Genomic DNA, 17,418 nt, shown 5'->3' on the forward strand with positions numbered 1-17,418 from the left:
TCGATCTGCCTCAAAGATCTTGTCCTTTGTGTGTAAAATGGGAGGAACCTTTTGCCGCCTCTTCTAAAATTGTCCATCAGTTTGTGGATGAAACGAAGACGAGAACTTGAGCGTAATGCCCATGTTCTCAAACGATCCTCTCCAGAACAAACTAGTCATGCGAGGATCACGATCAGTGACAATCGATTGTGGCATGCCATGGTACTTAAACACATTGTACATGAACAAGCGTGCCATCTGATCAGATTTTATCTTCTTCCAGACAGGGATAAAATGGGTTTGCTTGCTGAACCTGCACATAATGGTCCATACACCATCATTCCCTATTGGCGTTCTTGGAAGATCAAAGATAAAGTTCATAGCAATGCTTTCCCATAGCTTATCCGGAATCGGCAGTGGTTGTAACAGCCCTGGTGCCTTTTGCCTGTCAAACTTGACCTTTTGGCAAATCACGCATGCTCGCACAAAGGCATCCACATCTCTCCTCAAGGTAGGCCAATAGAAGAATGTCTCTACCACTTTAACTGTCGCATCAATACCACGATGCCCTGCATACAATGGTACATGACTCTCTTCCATGACCTTATGTCGCAATGGCCTAGTGACACAAAGTCTGCCATGCATCATCATAAAACCATCTTTGAGGAGGTAGTGCTCATGATGTCGCCCGTCTTGCAACTGTTCAAAGATCCTTGCAAAATCTTCATCAGTAGCATACTCTTCCTTCATGTCATCTAACTCATGATGATAAGGAATTGACACAGCTGAAACTTGTGGCTTACTTGATAACGCATCAGCCGCAACATTCTTCTTGCCTTCCACATGCATAATCTGGAAGTGTAACATAGAAAGAATGTTTGTCCATCACATATGCATTTTAGATAACTTTGACTATGTCAAGAAGTATCGCAAGGTCTGATGGTCTTTCTGGACAACAAAATCAGCACCTAAGAGGTAGTGCTTCCAACTAGAAAGCGCATGAATCACGGCCAAGAGCTCTTTCTCATAGACTTGCATAGTCCTCTCTGGCCTTGCAAAATTCGGCTTTCATAAGCTACTACCCGTCCATCTTGCATTAGCACTACTCCGATGCTACTGCCACACGTGTCACACTGGACCACAAATGACTTCGTGAGATCAGGCAAAACAATTACTGGCTCTGAAGTCAACTTTTCCTTTAAGAGACTAAAAGCTGAAATCTCTTTTTGGGTCCATCTGAAAGTGACCTCTTTCTTTTGCAAAGCGTGAAGAGGTGATGCTATCTCTGCAAAGTTCCTAATAAACCTTCTATAATAGAAACACAATCCCAAGAAGCTTCTGACATCGTGCAGCGTCTTCAAGTCTGGCCATGTCTTAATAGCTTCGACCTTTGTGGGATCCATTCTGACACCATCCTTTGAGACTATGTGGCCAAGAAAGTGGGTCTCTTCCAAGAAGAATTCACTTTTCTTAGGATTGACAAGTAGCCTGTGACTGCGCATCTCTTCTAACACAATGGTCAAGTGGACGCCTATGCTCCTCTTCATTCTTTGAATAGACTATCATGTCATCGAAGAACGTCCCAACAAACTGTTGATGCGAGCGGAAAATCCGGTCCATCATTCTGTTGAACGTGGCAGGAGCATTTGTTAGCCCAAACGGCATCACTAGAAACTCATAAAGACCAATTGTCGTTCTGAACGCAATCTTGTGCACATCCTTTGGCCTTATACGAATCTGATGGTAGCCACTCTTAAGGTCTATATAGGAGCACTGGGAAGCAAAAGGGTAACTAGGCTGAATCAGTCCCTTCTCTAATAAAACCTCAACATGGCCCATAATCTCTTTCTGCTGCGCCGCACTGACCTTGCAGGGAGGTCTATTTGGTGGGCTACACCCTGGCACCAAATCTATTCAATGGTCCTTAGGTCTCTCTGGCGGCAATTGCAACGGTAATGAATCAGAGAAACAGGCACTAAACTCTTGCAAAATTGTTGACCTTTCTTTATCTAACACAAATAATTTGACTGACAATTATCTGAGACATCACGTGCAAAAATCAAGTACACACAAAGATGATTCTTTATTACAGTACAGAAGTGATAGCGGAAGCAGATACAATAGGGACAGACTCCCCTTTGAGCTTTACATCCAATACATGAGTTTTGACCATATGTTGAAGGGTGATCGTCTTGCCGAAGGCATCCAGCGCGCCATGTACTCTAAACATCCACGGAATTCCAAGTAGCACATCGCACCCTTCCAATGGCATGATATAAAATCCTTCTGTCCACATATGACTGAATATGGAGACGAAGCTTTCCAATAATGGGAGTAACACACTCTGAGTGGCCAGGAGATGCCAACCCTGCCTGTGCTGTGTATCCCATTTCTTCAGCTATGATGCCCAGCTTCATAGCTAGCTCTAGTGAGATAAAGTTTGCTTTGACACCTGGATCAAAGAAGATGAGTGTCGTGACTCGTCTGATCCCTAACTTTACCCCATGCCCTACATAACTCACTGGCATCTGTATTGGGCCTATCACCCACCGTATCTGGCACCAAACCTGTCGTGGGTTTAGACTTCTTGCCTTTCTGGTCCTCTTTATCATCTGAGTCAGCTAGTCTTTTCCTTTGTGGACAATTGGTAGCAAAGTGACCAGGCTGCTCGCATATAAAGTATTTATTTTCAGCCATTAGGACCTTCTTTTCCTCGAGCGTCTTACGCACAAAAGGCTTCCTTTTTTCTTTCTTTGCCTGCGCTCCAGAAGTCCCGGCTGAATCCTTGTCTTTGGTGGCCTTTTCTGACCCCGGTGACGCTTCAGGAAACGTTTTCATAAAGGGCTTCTTCACTGAATTTTTCTTTTGCTGCCCTCCTTTCTTGTTGCTCAGAAACCCACTGTCTTCTCCTTTCAACAAGGCAAGACCAATGTTAGCAACTTTATAAGCTGAGTGAGAGTAGCCACTCTGTTCTTGGTACAGTAATCGCGAAGCCCTTTAGGCAGCCCACAATAGTACTTCTCTATCTGCTCTGTCAATGACACAAATCTATAGGAGGTCACTCAGAGTAACGCTTTCCAAAACCTCCGATTGTACTCCGGCAAGCTCTTGCATGTAGCCGAAGTAAGTTGGTGCCAATCTGTCATGACGTCGGCTTCAATTCATTTGACAGCCAAGCAGATGCAAACATTTGCTTGAAGTAAACCCAAGTGGCGGGTGCCTGTCCTTGCATTAACAATGTCATCCACCATGTAAGCGCATTGTCCTTTAAGAAAGTGGCAGCTTTCTTGACCTTAGAGGCCTCTGTAAAATTCCCTCCTGCATAAGCTGTATCAAACTGCTGGAGGAAAGTGAGAGCCTTTGCTTTATCCTCGAAGTCGCTGAAAGTGCTAAACTTTACAACTGCACCACCTTCTTTGTAAGCTTTCGGCTTCTCCAATGCCCCCAAATTGTCATAAGGAATAGTCTGCAACATGGGCACTATAGTAGGCATCATCGGCACATCTTGGCCATTAACATTTTGCGTTAGAGCTGCGATATCTGGCTGCTGTCCAGAAAAACCAGCCATGCCAAAATGACCCTGTGGCACCCCAAACTGGCCCTGGTTGCATTGAAAACCTTGTTGCATGCCGATGATACCATACATGGGGTTTTGCATCATGCCTTGCATACCCCTAAACATTGTTCCTAGCATGTACGGCTGACTTCCAAGTGCATAACCAGTCATACTTTGGAACACAGATCCACCCCCGAAATACCCAGGATGTACCATGGGTGGTGGAAAAACTAGGTGCATTGCTTGGTAACCAGTTTCCTGTCCATTCAAGACAGCATGCGGACTCTGAAAGGTGGCGGGCTGAATTGACATAGCCTGTGGAATAGGCGTCCTAACCACCTGTTCAAGGACGGGAGCAACCTGTTTTGGAGCCCCTGACTCCGCAACATGCAAGTGTTCCCTATCCTGATGAGTCGCATGAAGTACTTGGGCTTGAGCCTCAACAAGCTTCGTTCGCGGTGTAGGTTGCCTATTTTGTTGTTGCACTGGTACCGCTTGCAAGAACTCCATAAACCTTGGATTCTGCACCAGTTGCGAAAAGACATTCACCGCGGCAACTAAGTCCTGAACGCATCATCCTCAAGTTGCCCAGTCATAAAGCCGTGTACTACTACTAGAGGGACATTCACATCAACAGGAGGTACAGTCTGACGTGGCCGTGAGCTCTTGCCAATCTCGAAGACCATAGGAGTTTCCTGCCTGTCCTTTGAAGAGGAACCCTCTTCTATAATGCCCTTTCTTTTGTCAGCCATAGTATAATCCCGCGTTCCTGTACTCTGTCTTTACCTAAAACAACCGAGGCTCACTCTTTGAGGAAAAAGTGATTGATATCCCGGCAATGGAACCTTGAAACCGGCTCGTGGGGTGGTAGGCTTTGGCTTTCACCCGAAATTCTTTACTTTAGACATACACACAGAGCACTTTGCAAAGGAAACCTGCAACGGGAATTAACACTTAAGCACACACACGGCTCGGAAGCTAGAATGCTCCGAGCATATGCCGACAACCTGTAGGCCCCAAAATTGGCGCCCCTTTCGGTATTTCTTTATACTTTGAGAGGGTAAATTACAAAGTAGAGTCCTAGGAATCCTTTACCTGTATCCAGCTAGATACTACCTGTTTTGGCCAAATTTCGGCAACATAACAACCCCAAAACTTACGCGAAACCAATTCCCCTGCTGGAACTCACTCCCACTGGTCATATGATCATCTATCCTCATTGGGACCGCATCCAAAAGTGCAATGTGGCCCAACTGTCAGATACTTTCTATTGGTGATCCCACCTTGACTTTATGCCTTTATTGAGTTCACTTCCTAGTATCCACCAACTTGCTAAGTGCGGCGGGGGACCTACATGACCTTTGACTGAGCCTAGACATCCTTTTATGATACGAATTCTAGTGTCGATCCACTTCCTGTCTGCAGGTGAAACTACCGTTCAAATTGGCCATACAATGTCCGACCATTTGCAACTTCAAAAAGAGAGTCTCGAAAATAAAACAAAAATCATTGGAAAGAAACCAACAACTAAGGTTAGCAATTGCCACGTCCTCGTGACATTGTTAACAGTTGCTACGTCCTCGTGCCAAGATGTCACAAACTGATGACATGGCATGACCAATAATAAGTTGTGTCAACTTATGGACAACTGCCGAGGGGCCAAAAGGGACAACTAGGCCTTAAAATAATGCCCAAGCGCTGCTGACGTGGCTGTTGTACGGACGCCCGCGATTCACGATGCTCACGTGGCTGCCGTACAGAATCTCTGCAATTTCGGCCGCAAAAAGCGCTTACAGGCTTGTACGGATTTTTGCAAGCTACGCTGACTGCTTTTTGGGCCTTCTGCTTTTGAGATCACCTGCGTTTGAGGCTCTGCTTTTAGCACCGCTTGCAATCTTTATAAGTGACCAAAGGGGGCTCACTTTGCAAAGCATTGGACGGCGGACGTAGAGTCTGAGAGCGAGCACCTAGGGAAAGTTGTACTTTGCTCACAAATTAATATAAAAGAAACGAAAAGGACGCCATTCTTTGTGGCCAATCTCTCTAGGCACGAAACTACGTCGGGCCGTGTCGACTCTTGAAATTTGTTAAGTGTTTTTGAAGTGAATCGTTGTGTCGCAACAGAATCTAGACTTGGGGTGTCCAAGTTTGTTACAGGAGACCCGAAGGGTCGGTTGCTTCAGAGCATGAGGATATGCGTGCAGTTGCTACTGACTTCTATATTAAATTGCTATCAATTGAGCCCTAGCGTTTTCCAGACCATCGCCAGCAGTACCAGAATTTCAGCGTTTTCACTAACGCCAGCAGGCAGCCCCAGCGTTTTGGTTTTCAGCCATAATTGCAGCAGGTTTTTCAGCCGTCCACACAACAGCAGATTCAGCCCTAGTTGGATGCAGAAGATCCCCATTTTCAGCGCGTCGTCATCGCATCGTTGCCATCGACATCGTCATCGACATAGAGTCCGAATTCAGCAGATAGAAGATTTGCAGATTTCAGCCCATAGCGTTTTTGGACAACAGTAGAAAGATTGCAGATTTCAGCCCTAGTGTCATCGTCGTCATCACCGTCGTCATCGCCGACATAGCCTAGACTTGCATCAATCTCATGCATACCATTTGTACCAGATTGTGCAATCAATAAGTAGACCACTCTCGCCGACGAGAGTGGGGCCTTCGGAGGAGGGTTTTACAACGTCTCTGGTGTCGTATCTCTCATCTCTCTCTATCTCTCAGTCTCATACACTTGCACGCACAATGTCCATTCACTTTGTTTGTGATCATAGCATTCTCTCATTAAGAACGGAAGGCTCTACCTTCCAAAAGAACGAAAAGGAACCTTGAGCACAGTTCGGAGCACTCATCTTGAGCAAAGCGCAAACAATCATTCCGCTGCACCTAACAGTTTGACTCCCAACTTCTTTTTAGAGTACTGGGACTTGCTTAATTCAGATCTATGCCGCGCCTATCATTACATCTTCCGCATTGGAGAGATGGCTAGCAGCATGAGTGAGGGCTTGATCTTCCTTGTTCCCAAGGAGGGAGGCTCCTTGGATGAGATTCAACAGTGGCGACCCATCACCATTCTCAACTCACCCTACAAAATTCTAGCAAACGCTCTCAGTTTGAGGATTCAGTCACTACTTGAGAGCATTATACATGGGACTCAGACAGGTTTTGTCAAGGAGCATAGTATCCTTGACAACAGTTTCACCTTTTGGGAGGCGTCTGCCTTTGCACGTCTCCGAGGAGAGAATCTTGTGATACTCCTTGATTTTGAGAAGGCTACCGATAGAGTTGACTGGGACTATTTGGAGGGCACTTCACACAAGATGGGGTTCTCAGATGCTTGGATCAGAGGTGTCAGCTCTCTACAAGTGTGCGCACAATCAGGTGCTCTTGGCAAGGGGAAGAGAGGACGCTTCATGCTCACGCGTTCAGTCAGCCAGGGTTGCCCTCTAGCTTCCTTCCTCTTTCTTTTCTATGCTCAGGCGATGAGCAGATGTTTGACTTCAAAGCAGGTTGGTTTGCGTGGTTTAGAGCTCCCTATTACGGGAGACAAGCTACTTGACACTGAGTTTGCAAACAACTCAGCCATGTACTTGGAGGGCCAGGAGGCCAATCTGCATAGGTGTGAGCAGGCTCTTGAGGTGTTTTGTTGTGCATCAGGAGCACGGATCAACTGGAGGAAGAGAGTGGCCTTCTGTGTTGGCAACGCTCCTACGATTGATTGGTCGCCAGGTGAAGGCTTCGGGTGGATTCCCCCAAGGACTCGAGTACGCTATCTTGGTTGTCAGATTGGCTTAGACTTGTCTCCTGATGTCACGATTGTGACTATGTTAACAGCAATACATCTACTCCTAGTTGCAGATACACGAAGTGCCATGCCAAGAAGGACCCCTGCGCTTGGATGGTCACACCCCTTCACCCAAAGGACGTGTCTCTTCGCCAAAAGCCACACTCCTTCGACGACTGGTCACACCCCTTCGCTCTACGGGTGCGACTCTTCGCCCAATGGTTGCAGCTCTTCGCCGAAAGGATGTGTCTTTACGTCTAAAGTCGTGTTTCTTCACCAAGAGACATGTCTTTTCATTTATGTCTCTTCGTCTCCTATATAAGGAGCCCTTGTATCACACATTCAATAAATCAAACACAGAGTCTTCTTAAGTCTTTCTTTGAGTTTAGTTCAGTTTCTTTAAGTCTTAATCATGAGTTTAAGTACTTAATAGAGGATTAGTACCTAGAATCCTCACAGTGGTATCAGAGCAAATTTTTTTCCCGGGCCTTTGGACTTGGCGTCTACCTAGCCTCGCCGTTGCTGACCCTACCCGCGACACTCACCTCGTGTGTTGTATGGCCGTAGAGGAAAGATGGTGTACTTCTACTACGCGTATGAGGTAACTTAAATTTATATTGTTCCAATTATATACATAAAGGATACAGGACAGAACACAGATGTGTGTGGTGTACCCGGTGACGGTCTGGAAAGTCCCTACGGGAGGCCTCTTCACGTGCCTCTTCACCAGATTGTACCCCTTCGTGTGTGTGATCGCACCCCTTCATGCAAAAGGGCACCAAGCCGGCATGTGGCCACCCTTTCCCCAATGATCGCGCCCCTTTGCCTACAAGGGACACACGTACATACACCCTTGGTTGCTGGAACGCTAAATTCAGAGCCTGTTCCCTGGTGCCTTTTCACCTCGAACAGACACTCCCTTGTGAAGAGTTGCATCCATTTGCACAAAGCTTCAATTTGCTGAAATCGCTGGCTGCTGAAAATGTCAGAGATGGGCTGAAATTATTGAAACGCTGGGCTGTGTGCAGCGCTGGAATAACCTTACGAGTGGGTTTTCACACAAATCGCTGGCTGGGCTGGGCTGCGCTGCGCTGCTGAAATTTCTCTACGTAAAACAAAAATTAGGTAACATGACCTTTACAAAGATGCCCCAAATTTATTGAAACCTCAAGTGGCCGGCCACACTTGACCGGCCTCCCCCAAATTAACCCAAATTTTTAACCCCATGTGAAAACACCCATATTAAAAAAAAAAAAAAAAAAACTCCATGTGAAAGCCTCTTCACGTAAACTTACCTTTATAAAAATACGCTGCGTCTCCCTTGCTCTACTCTGTGTGCACCTACTGCGCAAGATATTTCCTACACATGGCCGACGCGAACCACTACGCAGATTTTTCCCGATGAAATTTTGCGGGTAAATTTCCGTACTCAGAACCGGAAGTAATACTTATTCCCGATACTCCAGAACCCGAACAATTGGCAGCACCCGAACCAAAGGTTATTATTATTCCGGATTCTCCAGCTCCAATTCCCAGAACCTATTCCCGACCCAAAACTTACACCTGTTCGAGAATTCCTTTTGAGGCATCACCATGCCGAATTCTCACGACGGAGGTGGTCAATCTGACGATGCCCTTACTCTTATTAAGGAGCAGATGGCCACACTTTCCATAAGCCTCACATCACTTCACACTCGCTTGGATGAAATGCACACGGAAAACACTTCTCGAAGTCGACCTGCTGTTTCTCGAACTACAAATGCAGCATCTTCAACACCTTCTTCCGAAGCTTCAGTGGACGAACCAAACGAACCAGATCCAACTGAAGAGGTAGACAATCGCGAACTTCAATTACTTTATAAAATTTTTAATGCTGCACAGAAGAAGAAACTTGATGTTAAATTGCCGGAACCATACACTAGTCGCCGCGACAAGCGCGTGCTGGACCAATGGCTGTTCAAAATGGAGATTTACTTATCGAACACAGACTTGGTCGAGAGTAAAAAAGTTGCACTTGCTAGTTCTCTGCTCAAGGACACAGCATTTCTTTGGTGACAACGACGGGTTGCTGATGGTAAACACACACCTTCTTGGGATAAATTCCGGCGTGCTATTCGCAAGGCGTTCGAACCTACCAATGCGGATTTTCATGCCCGGTCCTCTCTTCGCCGCCTGAGCCAGACAGGTTCCTTGGACGCGTACATCACAGAGTTCCAAAGACTAACTCTGGAGATAGAGACCCTTAGTCCCTCTGATAAACTTCACAGCTTTATCGACGGACTCGAACCCAACCTGAAGGACGATGTGCACATATACAACCCTACCACTTTGGATGCTACAATTGCCTATGTGGAGCGTCTTGGCGATAATCGGCGCCCTACACGGAATTTTCTCCCTGGTAACAGATCTTCAAATAGCGCTCGCTTTTCACAGCGCGATCGCAGAGACAACTATAGCCAAAGTCAGCAACATCAGTCTCAGTTCAGACAGCAAGCAACGCAACCTTATTCAACTTCAAGGTTCTATTCTCAAGATCGACAATCTAAAAGCAGATCTTCTTCACATGTTCCTCCACTTGATCGTGGTAAAGGACGTGATTTTTCTCAAGATCGGCATTCCAATACTCAGCAAGGCTCTTCGTCAAATGAATCTGCGACTTCAAAGAAGGAAGGATTATGTACAATTTGCAGTGGTGACCATAGATGGTATCAATGTCCAAAGAGACCAAGTCCGTCTAATTTGAAAAGAAATTCCAACGCGGAAACATCATCGAATTCTGAACAACCAGATTTTGCTAAGGATAAAGGAAAATCTGTGGTCAATACGATTCGTGTCTCAGAGGATACGAGTATTCTTATGAAGCATGCTCAGAGCAATTCTTCAGTTTTGGAGCCTCTCTCAAAGCAAGTTTTGAGCCTTCTTGGAACACTTAATGGTCGCTCCATCAATATTTTGGTGGACAGCGGATGCTCGAATAATTTCGTCATCACTCAAATAGTTCAACAGCTTGGCTTACCAACTCAGAAGACATCTCACTTATATGATGTGAAATTAGCAGATGGATCAATTTTGACTTGTGATCAGACAGTTCGACAGTTGCAGTTTGAGATTCAAACTTATGCAGATCAACTGGATTTTGAAGTCATGCCTTTATCTTATTACGACATGATTCTTGGTCAGCATTGGTTATTCCAATATGATCCAGCAATTAGCTTTCGAGGACATACTATCAATTTGTTCAAAGATGGACGTGAATTGACTTTACACGACATGATTCTTGGTCAGCATTGGTTATTCCAATATGATCCAGCAATTAGCTTTCGAGGACATACTATCAATTTGTTCAAAGATGGACGTGAATTGACTTTACACGGGCTTTCTCATGCGGAAAGAGTGATTCAAGCCTCACGTGTACTAGTCAATTGCAAACAGCATGATACAGTGGATTATGAAGAGAATATGATTTCCGATGCAGATGCAGATATTATTATTGATGAATTTTTTAATTCATTAACTTCTCCCGAATCAATTGATGAAGACAAAGATAAAGATATAGTTGCAGATTCCGAGTCTGAAGATGACTATGCTTTCCAAGGTTGTAAGGTACGTAGTATTCGGTACGTGTTCGGTACGTACTGTACGTTGTACCGTATGGATTGGGCCATAAGGTACGTAAAATTCGTAGTATATTTTTTAAAAGCTAAAAATACAAAGAATTTCAAATTTATATACAACCTATCTAGTTTAAAAACACTGCACAATACTTAAACATAGCCACAACTTTCAAAAAACACTTAAAATCACCCCACAAGTTAAGTAACCGCTAGATAACTCTGCAACACAATTAACGCACACTTCCAAGTTGAATACAAAACTTACAATCTTTCGCGAGGTCAGGACTCTAGAGTGCCTCCTTGCAGACTCCAAACACAAAGAGAGGGAGGGAGGGAGGGAGAAAGAACCTTATCGGTGGCGGCAAATCCTTCCTTGGTCTCTGTGCAGAGACTCTGTTCTACTCTCTGATTCTCTGTTGTGATAATAACCAGTATAGGATAGGTGGACTTATTAAAGGCCTCGCCCACCTAATCCGACCACGGGGAATAGGCACTGTTGGCGATTTTTTTTTTCCAGAGGTTTTTTTTTTTTTTTTTTTTTTTTTTTTTTTTTTTTGGGGCGGGGGGGGGGGGTACGTACGGAATCGTACGGTGCGTACGGATACCGTACTGACGTACCGTACGGTACGGAACCATACCGTACGTACGTACGGAAACAACCTTGATGCTTTCTTTGATTCTTTACTGGATGATGATATGCCAATTACAAGTCATGAAGTTACAGTTCCAGAAGATGATTCTGAAGAATTTTGAGATTCATTATTGGAAGATGATTACAGTCTAAAACCAAAATCCTCTCCAGAGATTACTAAAATTGAAGTCACCCCATCTGAAGAGTACCTTGAGAAGATTTCCTCTTCCCCAAATATTTCAAAATTATTGGAAGATTTTGAACCAAAAATCTTACGTCGCATGAAGAATTTTGAAGATCAATCTCTTGTTGCAGTCAACCTGATTATGCCAGATTCCTCTAAAAAGTCTTTGAACAATGCAATGACATGGGATTTAGCAGTCAAAGCAAAAAGGTTTCGCAAGAAGCAAAGGTTCAAGACAAAGGTTTCCGATAACTCAAAGACTGAAGATTTTCGAAGATTCAATGCGTTTCCAGAGTTCTATCAACATCAGAAGTCATTTCTTTGACACGGGCTCTCATTTTAAATGGGAGGGAATGTCACGATTGTGACTATGTTAACAGCAATACATCTACTCCTAGTTGCAGATACGCGAAGTGCCATGCCAAGAAGGACCCCTGCGCTTGGATGGTCCCACCCCTTCACCCAAAGGACGTGTCTCTTCGCCAAAAGCCACACTCCTTCGACGACTGGTCACACCCCTTCGCTCTACGGGTGCGACTCTTCGCCCAATGGTTGCAGCTCTTCGCCGAAAGGATGTGTCTTTATGTTTAAAGTCGTGTTTCTTCACCAAGAGACGTGTCTTTTCATTTATGTCTCTTCGTCTCCTATCTAAGGAGCCCTTGTATCACACATTCAATAAATCAAACACAGAGTCTTCTTAAGTCTTTCTTTGAGTTCAATTCAGTTTCTTAAGTCTTAATCATGAGTTTAAGTACTTAATAGAGGATTAGTACCTAGAATCCTCACACCTGAGCATCAGACTGCTCCCCTCCTCCTATCCATTAGGAGGAAACTGCTTCACTGGAGTACGGCACGACTCTCTTTGGAAGGTAGATTTGTAGTGGCCAACCAGGTGCTCTTGGCTACTATGTGGTCCATCACGTCTTGCTGGATCTTCTCGAGCTCCTCTATCAGCCAGCTAGAGAGCTTGATCGGGAACTTTCTATGGTCAGGGCGCAACAGCCAGTTCGCCTGGGCCAAAGTGGCCTGGCAAGTCATCACCTTACCATGTTCTCAAGGGGGCTGGGGATCATTGAACCAGCATAGCAGAGCAGATCCCTCCTTGGGAAGTTTATGGTCAGAGGATTGCTTCCAGGGGAGGAGCCCTGGAAGGAGTCGTTGCTTCACCAGCTTCGAGCTCGAGTTCCCCATGCGGACGGCCCTTGGAGCCCTTCCATCAAGTGGATTTTTACAGAGATGTGCAGAGCTGGTCTGAGCAGGAGGTTGGAAGATCGGTTTGCTACGAGCCTACTTAGGTCTTGGGAGCAGTTGAGGAGTGGCTTGGAGCAGCATCAGCCCACTTGCACGGAATAGCGCTTGAGGCAACCTCTTCTGTGGAATCCCATGTTTAGCACTCAAAGAGGCCATCTGGCTGGTAGTAGGTCTCATGTTTCTTGGGATCCCATGGCAGGGGGTCCAACCCGCACTCACAGCGACTAGCTTCATTTTTCAGGATTGTCCGAGGATGTTCAGAGCATCCAGCTACGAGGCATGAGGGGGTGTAGGGCATGTGTCAAGATATTACAGAGGGTTTACCAACTGAGTGGCTCACCCCTCTAGAGGCAGCAGCTCCCATATGGATGGGGGCCTTCACGCGATTGGAGGTCCTCAGTGAAGTTCAAGCTTGCTCAGAGTCCGTACCCCACATGTCCTTTAAGGTTCACGGCGAGGGTCGCCTTCACAAAGTCTCAGTAGAGGCTCCACAGGTTGTAGAGTGTTGTTTTCAAAGGATACGAGTTGTGGGCATGTGTGGGAGGACCTGTGTTATATATCCCGACCCATCAGATCTTGAGACAGACCACTGGCGGCTTTGGACTTGGGAGAGCTGCTCTCTGGCACCAGTACAGTGGGATCCTGGAGAGTGGTTCTAGAGGGATCCCTTCTCTTCAGCCGATCACCCTGGGATCCCCTTTTTCCAGTACACAGTTCGACTGGGGCATCATACTGGCAGCACGGAGAGAGACTCATCCTCCTGCAGCACTTTATCTATGAGAGTTCTTCTCAGGTTTTTGGAGCGGTTGTGGAATTGCAGGCAGCCGAGGAGAGTTACTATGTTATCGTTTGTGGCCTGACACTCTGGTTCATTTAGTGGGCCCGCCCGCTGCTTTCGCACCTTCGAGGCTCACCCTGTCCTGTCGGCAGAGACTGTTCGCAACTTTTGGCTGGAGCTGATTCACACTCCCAGGGCTCAATTCGAGAGACTCTAGGGCAGTTCCGACCGCATGCAGGAGCACAGAGAGGCTTTCCTGCGACTCTGGTGCCTAGGGCCTTTCTTCACCATGGTTCAGGGTGTGCCTAGATGGCACTATCGGCCACCAGTGTGGCTTTTTCCTCCTCCCATTTTGTGATTTAGCCCCCATTGTACATATTTTGTTTACTCACTGGGAGAGTCTCCCCATGCTTTTGATGTAGCTCTCTCTAATAGAGGTGGTTTGTAGCCTTATGGGCAGTTTTATTAACTAATGGAAGGATCTTTTTCTCGGGAAAAAAAACATTCAAAAAGATAACGCTTTTCAATCAGCCAATTCGCAGGTGCCGATGGGCTTTACAAAAAAGAGGAGAAGAAAGAGAGAGTGTTTTCTCATAATGAACCTCAAGTTTTTTTGAAAAAGTTGCCATACATTCCGCTTTCAACAAGCAGGAAAGAATTCATTAACACAATATAGATATGTTGAGTACCAGTTCCAATGCTTGCAGGAAACAACCTGATGCTTTCTGAAAGTAATCTTTGGCTAAGCTTCCTTCATGAATAAGAAAACCATGTGTTGTATAAGCATTTCCCAGACACCATAGTGCGTCAGACTTCAATGGGTTTATATTTCGAGCCTCTTCCAGCTTTGAAACAGCATCTTCACAGCAGAGCAGCCCGTATTAAATTTTCACCCCATTAAACAACTGCACCTAAAGCACAAGCTTGTGGCAGTGCTGGCAAAAAAGGTTAATGTGCATGTATACATATGACCATTTGTTAGTGAAAATTCATACAAAGAATAATACCACATACATTTCCATCAATCAAGACTAAACTTCCAATAGGGTTAAAAATAACCTTTCACCAGGTCCAAAGAATGCTTGCCTTGTTGAATCTGAGATAGCTCCAACAAAGCTCCTCCCCATCTCGTCAAGTTCTAAGATAAAACAACTCCATGTAAGTCTATGACACTCTAAGAGACACAAAAAAGGGACATGCAAGCTTTTGGACCCAACAGCATGCAATGAACAGTCACAAACGTACAAGAAATAAGCTCAATATGGCAATGGTGTCCACAGAAACACAATACACCCATCGTGAACATCCAATTGTACAACCACATTGCATCAGCATCAATCAACTTGAACTCCAGCGGAGAAAGTAGCGCATTGATACTCTCCAGAATTAGATAGAGCCGGCAGAATAACAAAAATCAACCAGATGAAAACCGGAAAGACCGTACAACGCTACACTCACATCAGAGTCTTCTGGAGCATGTTGATAAGTCTCGGCGGCCTTGTCGCGAGCAGACTCAAAGAAGAGAAGCCTCTGGTATTCCTCCGCCGGCAAAGACATGTCCTCCATGAACGGCCTCGATTTGAATTTTGACGTTCCTCCTGCGTAATAGCGGCAAATGTGGTGTCGTTGCCAAGTCACCCCGTTTGTATTCTTCAATTAAGAGGGATCCCTAACTCCGAGCAAGATTTTCCCAGCAATCTCTAAACTGAGCAAAAGAGCAAGCTACAACAAAAAAAAATTAAGGAGCTCTCTTAATTTTCAGCACACAAACCAAGGGAGCTTTTCACGTGATTTCAATATTTTGTTGTAGCTTATATATATACAATCATTAATAAGTACACACATAAAGATACTAGCAATTTTGCACAAGCATGAGTTTTACAAACACTTTTAATTGTGTCCATTCTAGAGACCTCTTTCTAGATTTTAGACCAATTCGAATTGTGTAAAGCTAGAAAGCCCTTTCTCTGAGTAGTGGTAGAACGCTCCCATAAAAAAGGGGTAGGCTGGCTACAAGGAGACTCTTTTGACATGAAGGAGAAGGATGGGGAAGGTGGTGGAGAAGGCCTACGTTTCCCAAGTCCACCACCTTCCCCATCCTTCTCCTTCTTGTCCTTGCCTTTTTTCCTCTATTGATAGGCATACTCTCTCTGGCTAATCTTTGTCTCTATCTCTATCACGTGCTCTCTTTATGGTACACCCAGGCGCTCGGCAACGACGATAGTGCACCCCTCGACAATAATATCTCTAGTAATGTCTTGATCCTCTAGACATTTGTTTCTATTGCTTGCGCCACCACAAGGGTCATCCGCCCTCCAACCGACCATGATCAACCCCCGGTCTGCACCATCATCACCACTCCCATACAGAAACACACTTACCTTGTCATCCTCTTCAAACATGGCTTTTGCCTTGCCAATTGTTTCTACACTCAACTCTTTGAGTATCTGGCTTCCTCGGGCTACATTGTCGTGGCACCTTAGATCACTAATATTTTGCTCACCTCAAATTATTCATCTTCATAGCAGGCCCTTCGGCATTTGTGTGTGTGTGTGTGTGTGTGTGTGTGTGTGTGTGTGTGTGTGTGTGTCTGAGAGAGAGAGAGAGAGAGAGATCCCTCTAAATTCAAGGGACATGTGCGTGGTGCCACATAGAACACGTGCATGCTTGAGATGGCTCGGGAAGAGATTGACCCTACAAAATCTTGACTCGCGAGGGCTCACTCAAGCCTCACAGCTAGGCCGCTAGCTATTGATGCACTATCAGTGTCCAGTTGCACGGCCCCACAATTAGCTGTGCAATTTCTTGATCTCGATTGCTGCAGGCGACGAACTCTCGAATGGGAGGTCCTGATAAGCAATGTACTCTTCACTCACTGTATGGGCAGGCCTCCTGATAAGCTTCCTTTTGGGCTTGTATTTCTCAAAGGAGAAATCCTTAATGGGTGTGGAGGTTAAGGGAAGGCAGCAATTGAAGGAGAGGGTGAGAGGGGGGCCTCCAACAGAGGAGGCAGTTGCAAGGTCAGGAATGGTGAATATGGGAGCTGCATGCACATGACCTACGGTGATGGAAAGCGCTATCAGTGAAAGCACAAGGGACAAGCTTTGGAGATGATCTCTGTTCTTTTCTCTCATTTTCCCCATTAGAGAAATTGCGCTCTATGCTAATTGGAAAAATGGAGGCAGAAAAGGGTAGTTAATGGTTGGGGGAGGTCTACAGGGTATTTTAGGCTAAAGAAGAGAGGTGGGTAGCTCAAATTTTTTGGGCGGTCCTGCAGAAAAAGGGAAGGAGGAATCGATACTAGAGGAGATGGGACGGCTCTCTACCTCTCTTCTTTCTCTCTCGTGAGCTGTTACACTAATAATAGTGAAAGAAAGAAAGGAGAGGATTGCTGGGTACTGGCAGGAGTTGTAGACTCAGTGTAGAGAAGATGGAGATGGAGTGCAGGCTTTATAGGCTCGACGTGAGGAGTTGTAGACTCAGTGTAGAGAAGATGGAGATGGAGTGCAGGCTTTATAGGCTCGACGTGAGGGGCTTCTTTATACTCTCCGTCCCACTCTCGATCTCCAGTTGATCGAAACGCATTCGGAAGGTTCTGTATAAATCGGCAATTCGTGATCATAGCAAATTTCA

General features: G+C 45.6%; 1 protein-coding gene across 3 annotated transcripts in view; it reads right to left on the reverse strand.

Annotated features, from left to right (window-relative positions):
• The window catches only part of LOC147445101 (putative mitochondrial import receptor subunit TOM20), an 80,030-nt gene extending 64,582 nt beyond the window's left edge, over nt 1-15,448 (reverse strand). Inside the window, exons 1-3 of one of the 3 annotated variants that reach the window (XM_086527579.1) lie at nt 15,244-15,448; nt 14,872-14,923; nt 14,475-14,644 (exon numbers count right to left, since the gene is read on the reverse strand). In XM_086527579.1, coding sequence (XP_086383705.1) covers nt 14,475-14,644; nt 14,872-14,923; nt 15,244-15,351 — 330 coding nt within the window. In that variant the 5' untranslated portion in view covers nt 15,352-15,448. Of the gene's footprint in view, nt 1-14,474; nt 14,645-14,844; nt 14,924-15,243 lie in introns of all 3 variants that reach the window. The other 2 variants (XM_086527578.1, XM_086527580.1) reach the window with 2 other exon arrangements.
• Nucleotides 15,449-17,418: the final 1,970 nt, after the last annotated feature.

The sequence above is a fragment of the Adiantum capillus-veneris genome, chromosome 13, assembly GCF_014529385.1.
Source record: "Adiantum capillus-veneris isolate H3 chromosome 13, ASM1452938v2, whole genome shotgun sequence".
In the NCBI taxonomy this organism is placed as follows: Eukaryota; Viridiplantae; Streptophyta; class Polypodiopsida; order Polypodiales; family Pteridaceae; genus Adiantum; species Adiantum capillus-veneris.